The sequence below is a fragment of the Colobus angolensis genome, unplaced genomic scaffold (assembly GCF_000951035.1).
Source record: "Colobus angolensis palliatus isolate OR3802 unplaced genomic scaffold, Cang.pa_1.0 Scaffold63, whole genome shotgun sequence".
In the NCBI taxonomy this organism is placed as follows: Eukaryota; Metazoa; Chordata; class Mammalia; order Primates; family Cercopithecidae; genus Colobus; species Colobus angolensis.
In genome coordinates, this window is record NW_012119932.1 from 10,316,294 (window position 1) to 10,327,438 (window position 11,145).

Sequence of the window (11,145 nt, forward strand, 5' to 3'; positions counted from 1 at the left end):
AAAGTGAGACTCCGTCTCAAAAAAAAAAAAAAAAAAAAGATTCTAAAACATTTTATAAAATTTAAAATTTTTAGTGTAATACATTTTTGAAGGTATGACATACTTCACAATGTTTAAAAAGTATCATCATTACTGAATAAATGTGCTACATATATCCCATATCATACAAGGTAACATTATAAAATACATTGTTTTAAATTCAATTAAGCTGTCCAAGATCTTACACCAATGAGAGTCAGAATTTAAAGTTCTCACTGGGTCCGAAGAGTCTAGTTTTCACAGCCTGATGCATTGGCCCTGTGACCATTACAGAAGCCTGCCTCTATCTTATCAGTGCAACCAGAAGATTCCTGAAGATAGCCAAGTATGGATCTTGATAACAACCCCGTTGCCAGGAGAATTGCCTTTATCCTATTGTGCCTCAGTTTCCCCATTAATGCTGACTTCTCTGTTCTGCTATAACTACACCTGTTTATATTTCCTGTACATGATTTTACAATATTTTTTATTAAGTAGAAGAATTTTTTTTTTTTCCTTGAAATAGGGTCTTGCTCTGTTGCCTAGGCTGGAATGTAGCAGTGTGATCATGGTTCACTGCAGCCTCATAAGGAGAGGCATTTTAACAATACATTTTGTAGGACTGTTAGTTTATTAAGTAGCAATGTGTCCGGTCTGATAATTAGGATTTATCAATATGTGAATATGGCTTTACTCTAATAGGCAAGATAGAAGTACCTGTAATATATTATTAGTCTCACTGGTGCTGTATTAATTCTGTAATAAATTCAATTTAAGGCTAATGAGTAGCCTTAGCAACACTGTTACACTTGTTCATAAAATTAACAGCAGCTGGCATTTCTTCATTTAGTCATTTGCTTTACTGTCCCCTATGCATCTAAAATAATATGTAGGGATTAAATGGTTAACTGCAACAAGATACGTCCACATTCTAACTCTTGGAACCTCTCAAAGTGACATTATTTGGCAAAAAGGTCTTTGCAGATATAATTAAGTAAATGATCTGAGATGAGATCGTTCTGGATTATCTGGACGGGCCATAAATCCAATGGCAACTGTTGTTGTAACAAACAGAGGAGAAGACATAGACAGTGAGGAAAAGGCTATGCGAAGACAGAGGCAAAAACTGTAGTTATGCAGCCACGAACCACGGAACAGCTGGATCTCAGGCTATGGAAGAAGCAAGAAAGGATTCTCCCTGCAGCCTTTGGAGGAAGCGGGGCCCCGACAATGTTTCATTTCAGACTTCTGGCCTCCAGAACTTTGAGAGACTAAATTTCTGTTGTTTAGGGGCACCCAGTTTGTTATAATTTGTTACAAGAGCAATAGGAAACTAATACATAATACCACCCAACACATGTTATGCTTATTACTATTATTTTTTATAATTGCATTTTCCAAAATTCAGATGATTCAAACCACAAGTGACACAAATGTGAACATTTGTATTTGTGGTTTTCTTCTCTGGGTGAAATCATTGACTTTCCCTCCCTTTATATTTGTGACAACTTTATTACTCCAACTACTGGTAAACACTGAGCAAGTGGAATTGGCAGCTACTTTGATATCATCCCATGAGACAAAGAAATGAAGTAGACGGTGACACCTATTATGAGTTATAAAGGATTGAATAAATTAAACAAAATGACTTATGCAAAATACCTTAGGCAAAATACCTAGGATACTATCTGACCCAGAGAGGCACAAAAATGGCAGCACTGACTTTTATTAATGTCAGTTGTAAAACTTTATAAATACTACCTTCCATATAGTTAGTGGTTTTCTCTACATGATTAGTATTACATTGACAGATTACTGTAGATTCGTAATTTGATCATGTATTAATTATATGGTGGTTTGCATCCATTTGTAAGATAGCCTGCTTACCTATCCAGATGTGACATGACTGTTTTAGAGATGTCTGCACCTGCTTCTTGCAATATTCGGATAATCTGAAATGGTGCCCTGGAGCTCCGTCCAGGATGGATAATAACAGGACAACCAAGCTGAGCCTGGGCATGAGCTGTGGCCTGAAGAACCTTTTTTTCACTCTCAGTCAAAGGCCAGGAACAACCAATTTCTCCAATAACGCCACACTTAATACTGGTTCCATCAGCTCCATGGAGAATTTCATTCATAAGGACATCCGTAAGCTAAGGAAGAGTGAGAAGGAATATATTTTATAGGTTGTAAAATTTATCAAAATCAATCCACCACAGTATGTGAATGAATTTACTTATTTAGTCATTCATTCTTTTAAAAATGTATTCAATAGTTATCAATCAATGAAAAAAGCATTTTGCTGGCCAAATCACAAATCAACAAGTTACACTAAATCCAGGATTAGATAATATCACACTGTGATTATTTAACAAGAAATGTATAGCTTTAGGAAGCTGGAGGGGGGCAAAGTGACTTAATGAGAGTACATTCAGAGTGAAGGAAAAAAATCTATAACTTAGCCTGGGGAGCAGCATCTTGAATATAGAAAGACCACCAATGAATCGAATCTATGTCCCATGTATCAAGTCATTCTTTTTCTTTCTTCTTTGTTTTTTTTATTTTTTTAAAGAGGCAGAGGTCTCACCATGTTACTCAGGCTGGACTTGAACTCCTGAGATCAAGGGATCCTCCCATCTCAGGCTTCCAAGTAGCTAGGACTACAGGCTCACATCACCGCACAAGTCTTCAAGAAATGCTTTAATTCTCTCCTATTCATTCAGTCTTTTATCATAGACAGCATAGAAAACTTACAGCACACTATACTACTATGGCACTTTTTGGTTCATATGCATAGTTACCACGAAGAGTGGTTGGAAGAATGTATAATACTCATCATCAGCATAGACTTTAAATAACATAAATATATTTAACAAAATAAAGTCCTGGTTGGAAAATAATGCAGATAAAATTTTGAAATACAAAATATTCTAGAGAGTAAGTGATCTTTTGCAAAGACTGAGCTGACACCCTATGCCTGTCATGCAGGTAATGGAAGATACATATGAATATATACATGTATGTATAAACATGTATAAATAGATACATGTGTGTTTAGAAAGAGAACACATACAGGTGCAAAAAAAAGTTTTGCAGCTTATTCTTTTTATCCCTAAACAATTTACTTCCTTCTACCCATTCTTGCTTAAGACCATATTATGTCAAAACACAGGGGAATGAATTTTCTTCCACATCTCCTGTTTTGTGAAAGGAGAGTGAAACATACTCACAAATGTGCCAAGTCTCTGCCTGCCAAGTTTCACCCTACAGTGAATCTTCATTGCTGGTTATTATAAAATCCTGGGTGAAAGAAATTGAGGTAGCATAACTGAAAGTGGAAAAGTGAGGTTTACAAATAGACTGTGGTGCCAATACTGAGGACAGATAACGATATATACAAATCTAACTATTACCATGTTGGATTTTCCAACGACCAGTGCATTAAGATCTCTTCTCGACACTTATTATTATTATTTTCTTTTTTCTTTACCACAAGGCTTGCTTGCAAAATTGGCACTTTCTTTATGAAATACAGTATTACTAATTGGGGTCCCAATTGGCAGATGTTCTGGCTGGCTAGCAAATTTCTGTAGCATGCCCAGCTACCTCTGAACCCAGGGCATTTGCAAGGTTCTGGCTGCTCTGAATTTATGAACAAATATTGTCAAAGAACTTAGGTTTTTTACCTGCTCCACTGACATGGCTCTGGTCTCTGAGGAGTGAGTTGCATCCACATAAAACCCGGCTCCGGATATGATATGGACGCCAGTCTCTTCTGCGAGCCTCTTCAACGTCTGCGTGTCTCGGCTAATCCCAGTGGTTGTGTTTTCCACCAAAGCCCCTCCACCATTAGCTTTAAAATACAACAGTTCTTCCTTTATGGCTTCTGTCTCCTGATTCAACTGAAGGTTTTCTTTATGGGAATAGGTGTTTTTCTGAATCCAATATAAATTTTTCATCATGATCGGTTCTTTGGAAATAGCTTCCCGGCACGGGGGAGGTGGACAGTAACAGCAGTTGAAGGTCATGGTCAAGTGTTCATGGGTAAGGGTGCGGCCCAGTTTGCTTGGCTCTACAAGGCCCAAAACTGTTTGGACTTTTCCACTTAAGGAAGACATTTCTGATGGTACCACCAAGAGATGTTCTAAAAAGAGGATTTTTTTTTTCTAAAAACAAACAAACAACTACAATCAGAAAATTTAACACACACATAAACTCTTGTCCGAGGGGGGTGGGAGGCTGTGAACATATACCCATGTACGAAGGCAAATCAATAAAACTAGAGATGCGATCTCACTTACGATCCTGCCGACGTCAGCATCTATCCCCACTGCAGATCTAAGTGACATGTGTGATGTTCACTGCCTCCCACCCCTTCCACTGGGAGTCCTCCGCCTGAGTTAGTCCTAACCTTATCTACTGGAATTATTCTTTGATATTTAGTTCATTTTTCTTTAACTTAATTGTATCTCTTAGTCATGGCTATGTACTCTTGGATAAATCAATAGTAATTGTAATTTTAAAAAATTATTCAGAATCAATAACTTACATCCAAACTAACCATGTATCAGTACTGTTTCATTTGTCACTTTTTAGCTAAATTAAGTATTCTTTTTGAGAGACTGTCCTGCTCTGTTGCCCAGGTTGGAGTGTAGTGGTGCGATCTCAGCTCACTGCAACATCCACCTCCGCCTCCCGGGTTCAAGGGATTCTCCTGCCTCAGCCTCCCGAATAGCTGGAACTATAGGCATGTGCCACCAAGCCTGGCTAATTTCTGTATTTTTAGTAGAGACAGGGTTTCCCTATGTTGGCCAGGCTGGTCTTGAACTCCTGACCTCAGGTGATCTGCCTGCCTCGGCCTCCCAAAGTGCTTGGATTACAAGTGTGAGTCACCGCGCCTGGCCACAGCTGATCTTTCTACTGTTCATCCACTACCCAAGCAAACAAATTCCTGCTGAAGGTCCATTTTGTGCCAGAAATTAGAGCCATAAAGATACAAAAGACAAGATCTCTGACTCACGCGACTTCATAGAATATGCCCCTCCCCAAAACAACTGAGGAGCACACTTACGTTGAACAATGAAATAACAAAAATAAATGAACCTCTTCACTTTGAATGCTTGATTGTCTAGGGCACACAGAAACACACTTCAAAAATACTGAAAAGCAAAGATTCTCAGCCATCATGAAAGCGATTGTGATTTACTGAAATTGAAATCGGCTATCTCTAAAAAGAGCAAAGCCCTCGCTATCCTCGATTTGCTTTCATTTGTAGCACAAATTAAGTGTTCACCAATGTCTATCAGTGACACCAAGAACCCCAATTCCAGTGCTTTCCTTTAAAAGTACATTTCCTTTTAAAAAATTTGTTTAAATTAAAAACTAAATGGCCAGATGCAGTGGCTCATGCCTATAATCCCAGCACTTTGGGATACTGGGGTGGGAGGATCATATAAGGCCAGGAGTTTGAGACCAGCCTGGCCAATATGGTGAAACCCCGTCTCTACTAAAAGTGCAAAAATTTGTGGAGCATGGTGGAGCGTGCCTGTAATCCTAGCTACTTGGGAGGCTGAGGCAGAAGAATTGCTTGAACCCAGGAGGCGGAGGCTGCAATGAGCCGAGATTGTGCCACCGCACTCCAGTCTGGGAAACAGAGCAAGATTATGTCTCAAAAAAAAATTTTTTTTAAAGTACATTTCCTAAATGAAGGGTTTATAAAGGAACGAGAGCTACTGAAAATAGTGAGGGCAAACTCCTGCATGGCCAAGAGCAAAATCAGGACTTGAGTCCCACACTCTGGGAACTGAAGAAAAGGAGCATCACGTGTTTCTAAGCCCTCAAACTGTTCCTTCAAACGACGTTCTGAAGTCATCATTTCCCCCATATCCCTTGAAAGCCTTCTTTGACTTCCATTTCTGTCATCTGTAAATTAAAATAACCAAGCACATTTCACAGACTGTCATCAAAATAAGATACCACAGGTAAAAATACCTGTAGACGCGTTTGGCGCACAGCCCATATTCAACAAATAGTAGCTTTGTTCTGCGAATTCTAGGAACTATTCACGTATTTCCTCGGTTATTTCTTTTCAGAGGAAGTGGCTGATGAGAGGGGAGGTGATTTGGGGGAACAACGGGAAAATCTGTGAAGGGTATAGTACACACGTAAGACAAAGTGAAAACAACATCAGAGCTCAGAGGCTGACAGAATTGTAGGCCAGTTCATAGCAAGCCACTGCAATTATCTGGAACTCAGGTGTTTGAGATGTATTGGCTCATAAGGCATAAATGATGGATTTAGACTTTTGGACAGAACTTAGGACTTGTGGCTAACATGGCCATTGATTTTGCTTGATAGTGCCCTTCTGGAAGCTTCTAACAGCTAGGCAATTCAAACGGTGGCTAGGAGAAAAGCAGGCAGTGTCTGTTCAGAGAATCACCATACAGCTGCCAGGCACTATCCAGGGCAATATTTTCCATTAATGATGGGTAGGAATTTACTGTTCAATGTCTTATTCCCTGCTACTGAGAACAAGGAGTATGCAGTTCATACCTTCCGTTGATGAAATTGCAGTACCATTAATAATAGATGCAAGCTTCCATATGGGTTAATTTGCCGTTTCTTTCCTTCTGGCTGACCATCTCACAGACGTATTCCAGAGAGTTACAGAGGGGCAGAAACTGAGCTAAATTGATAAAATGCTATCACTTTTGCTAGAAAAGTACCAAACTGCATATTTAATTGATGCATATTTGAAAGAGCAATGTTGGTACGTTTCAAGCTCACAAGCTGTGAGTCTCTCTGAAAAAAAAAAAAGAAAATCACTTAAGAAATGTCATGCCTTCTGGGAAATTCCTCTAATGCTCTCAGGCAGAACTGGCTGGCACTTCCTATGATCACACACAATGTAACCTCCACTCAAAGGATAAGCAACGATTAAAGAACAAACAGTAGCCAACATTGCTCTGTAGCCAACATTGCTCTAAGCTAGAATGTCTTTGAGTGGGGTGGAGTGTGTATCTCAAATGCACGCTTCCTGTGCAGTGAGGGAACCCTTTTCCGTCTGCATCAGCCTGGAGGTTGCTTTCTTCTCAACATACAGGCAAGGGGCTATTCATGGCCTTCCCCCACAGAGAAGAGAGTTCACAGAACAAGGAGGAAGGTAAGGAACGATGAGAGCAGCTATACCCAATGGTGCAAACAGAGTGACTACCGACAAACAAAGCAGGCTTCTGGCATTTTCCAGAGTATGCCTGAGAAGCTTTAGCATCACATACACCGGCACAGAAGCTAGTGAGAAAGTGGGTAGCTAGAACTATAAACACATGGTTCAAAAGTTCTGTTGCACTTCAAATGTGAAATTTGAACAATCTGAGAGACTGAGGATAGACTGCAATTACTATTACAGCCTAGCTAAGGGGAACAACCTTTCTAATTCTGACGGATCTAGAACTGCAAAAGAACAGAAGACTTTAAAGACAAAAAAAAAAAAAAGGGACAAGAGAAGAGAATCAGAGGACAGTCCTCCAGCACAGCTGAAGGCCAGAAATGATAAATAGAATTTGTCTTACTTAAAATATGCATGTTTAAAATATGCATATTTTAAAAATCTATACATAAATCAACTTCCATAAAATATTTAGACAATTCACCTAATTGTTGAAGATTTGGTGTGCAGGACGGTAGTTTGGGGGCAAATTTAGTTTAGTTTCACTGAGAGTTCCTCACAGCTATTTCACCCTCGCCATTATACTTAAGATGATTCTGTCTATGTAGATTGAATATATTTTTCAGTGGCATTTTGAATTTCAGAGGGTAGGACTTTCCAGAACTCTATTTTACCTGTGAATGAGGAGAGCTTCTCTTAACTGCAATACACCATCCTTATTTCATAAACATAGTCTCTTCTCCCACCCCGACTCAGTTATACTCAGCCCTCGACCTGGCTGAAGGTACTTGTCTAACAATTTTAAATGCAATGGTCAAGTTAGGTCAGGCATAGTGGCTCATACCTGCAATCCGAACACTTTGGGAGGTTGAGGCTGGCAGATCACTTGAGCCCGGGAGTTTGAGACCAGCCTGGCCAGCATGGTGAAACCCCGTTTCTATAAAAAATACAACAATTAGCCAGGCATGCGCCTGTCATCACAGCTACTCGGGAGGCTGAGACAGGAGAATTGTTTCAACCTGGGAGGTGGAGGTTGCAGTGAGCCAAGATTGTGCCACTGCACTCTAGCCTGGACAACAGAGCAAGACTCCATCTCCCCCCGCACCACCCCCCCAAAAAAAAAACCAATAGTCAAATAGTCAAATTAGAAAATTGAGTTTTGGTGAATCAGTTTTCAGTTGACTTTCTCAACTCCTCCCCCAACCACGAAAGGTCTCACTCTTATCATACATTCCTTGTTTCATTTTACTCACAGTATTAGGTTGGTGCTAATGTAATCACAGTCTTTGCCATTGAAAGTAATGGTTTTTACTTTTGCACCAACCTAATAGTTTTGTGGCTCTGAACAAACTCTAACTGACAAAAAAGAAAAAAAAAAGGGGGGGAAGGCATCTCAGGGATTTATGCAGATGATATGAAGTGAAGAGCCTGGCAGCCATATACGAATGGATGAAGGGAGGGGGCCCGCTGTACCTGCAGGGAGTCCCATAGGATGTCGCTATTATCCAGAAAAAAATCAGGTAGTGTCTTGTCTGAGATGACACCAGTGGAGATGGCAAGAAACCAGAAGCAATAGGAGGCACAGCAGATGGAACTTTCTAACTGGACTTGCTGGTACTATAAAAGTATCCTCCAAATAAATGGACTTCTAAGAAAAAAGTGCTGTCTGGCCCAAATAGATGAGCAGTTCTATTTTTTGAAGTGTTATATCACAGAGCGTGGCTGTACTCTAGAAACACTGCACTTAACACTGACATTTGATTTGTGACAAAAATATTTTTTAAATGCATCTTTTTTTTTTTTTTTTTTTTTAAAGCTTGTTTGAATACTTCCATTGTGCATACAGGTTCAGACCTGCAACATGTCTTCTTTGAAGCCGCCCGGGCCTGGACGCTGACCAATGGTGACACCAGGAGTTCCTCCTTGGACACGGTCACCATGCTTCTACTTTCTCAGATATTTATGGTGTAATGGCCCTACTGCATGTGGATTTATAACTTTTAATATTAAACACTGTCAAAAGAATCAATAACCATGCCTGAATGAAGAGAAAGAAATCCCAGCACTTCAGGATACAGAGCAATAATGGGACACAGCAAGTTCTTTAAACTGCGACATAAATAAAGCAAAACCGCTCACCGATACAGATGAGCAGCTTGTCGTCGGAGGAAAATGTTGGGGTTTCATTCCCAACCTTTTTTTTTTTTTTTCTTTTTTCAAATTGACTAAGAATGTAAGAAGAAAACGTGAGGAAATTTACAAATTCTAAACATTTACAACGACCATGGCAGTGATGCACCCAGCAAGTGACAGAGCTGGGAAAAGGCCTTTGCAGACAGGTCAGCCTGGGAAAAGTCCCCTCCTCTGTGTCAGCTCAGGCTTTCGCCATCCTGCATTCCTTGATATGAGCCATTCATCTTAAACTGGTAAGTAAATCCATTGAAGCCATTCAAAAACCCAGGAAACACATCGGGCTCCTTGAATGAAAAAATCAGCTTGTGGCTTCATTAACTCTTCAATTTAACACGGGTCAGTCAACCTCAAGTCACCAGGGTTGAGTAGATGGCCTTTGTGTAGACTGTGGTGTACAAACTTGTAACTAGTACCATTGGCTTCCCAAATTTCTCTGTTTAGTGGCCAACTGAAAATACGATTTTTTTTGTTTGTTTAAAATGGGGCTGAGCACGGTGGCTCACGCCTGTAATCCCAGCACTTTGGGAGGCTGAGGCGGGCAAATCATCTGAGGTCAGGAGTTCAAGACCAGCCTGGCCAACACAGTAAAACCCCATCTCTACTAAAAATACAAACATTAGTCAGCTGTGGTGGCAGGTGCCTGTAATCCCAGCTATTCGCGATGCTGAGGCAGGAGAATCGCTTGAACCCGGGAGGCAGAGGTTGCAGCGAGCTGAAATCGTGTCATTGCACTCTTGCCTGAGCAACAAGAGCAAAACTCCGACTCCAAAAGAAAAAAAAAAAAAAAGGAAATGTGGGAGGAAAAGGGAGAGGGAGGAAGAAAAGAGTATTTCAACCCAGATCGAAATGCAACATTACTCACTATAGTAACATCCTAGAGTTGGGACAAGTGCAATATTATTGTCAAGATGCTGTCGGAATAACTGACCTTTAAATTTTACTTAATTTGAAAAACGGAGATCTCATCTCTGCCCTTTTCATTCTCAGAAGGTTCCACACTCAATGCCTTGAGAATGTCTGATGTAAAATTCTTGATTTTGCTAGCAACATATATTCCTGAGAGTGAAACATACACCAAGCTACTGGAATACAACGGTTATCACTTGCTTTTCTTCATAAAGAACTGTCCACGTTGAAGCCCGTCCTCTGCTTTTTCTAGAGGGGACTTTCTGTCCCGTGGAACCCTAGTCATAGCTTGCCTCCCAGAAATAGCAATACTTCGAGCCAGCTGCACAACTGGTCTTTAGCTATATTTGATCAGTAAAGTGCTTAAAATTTGTATTAGTTTTAAGTCCTGGCAAACCATAGACAGATGTTTTAAACATGGGAAACATCTATATTCCTCTCACAGTTTCATCCGGAAGGCTATTCTTGAGGTGCTGTGGTCTAGTTGGTAAAATGATGGGTTCAGAGGCAAGAATTCATGGCTCTTCACTAAATAGCTGTGTGGGTTTGGGCAACTTAGTTAACTACTCCACACATGTTTTTCCCGTCTGTGAAATGAAGGGGTTGACCAGGTAACTTCCAGATGGCATCCACGCATCTGTGATTCCTTTAACTTGAAATGGGTATTATTGACCGTCTATAGATCATTAACTGACAATGAAAGCTATACTTTCAGAATGGATTTTTAAATGTATATTTTAGGCTGGGTGCAGTAGCTCACGCCTGTAGTCCCAGCACTTTGGGAGGCCGAGATGGGTATATCATTTGAGGTCAGGAGTTCAAGACTAGCCTGGCCAACATGGTGAAACCCCCATCTCTAA

The 11,145-nt window shown here is 40.2% G+C and overlaps 1 protein-coding gene across 3 annotated transcripts in view; it reads right to left on the reverse strand.

Annotated features, from left to right (window-relative positions):
• The window catches only part of PTER (phosphotriesterase related), an 85,809-nt gene that overhangs the window by 25,990 nt on the left and 48,674 nt on the right, over positions 1-11,145 (reverse strand). For 2 of the 3 annotated variants that reach the window (XM_011963898.1, XM_011963897.1), the window contains 2 exons: positions 3,705-4,184; positions 1,906-2,171 (listed from right to left, as the gene is read on the reverse strand). In XM_011963898.1, the coding sequence (XP_011819288.1) occupies positions 1,906-2,171; positions 3,705-4,136 (698 nt within the window). In that variant the 5' untranslated portion in view covers positions 4,137-4,184. The remainder of the gene's footprint in view (positions 1-1,905; positions 2,172-3,704; positions 4,185-11,145) is intronic. The other variant, XM_011963899.1, reaches the window with a different exon arrangement.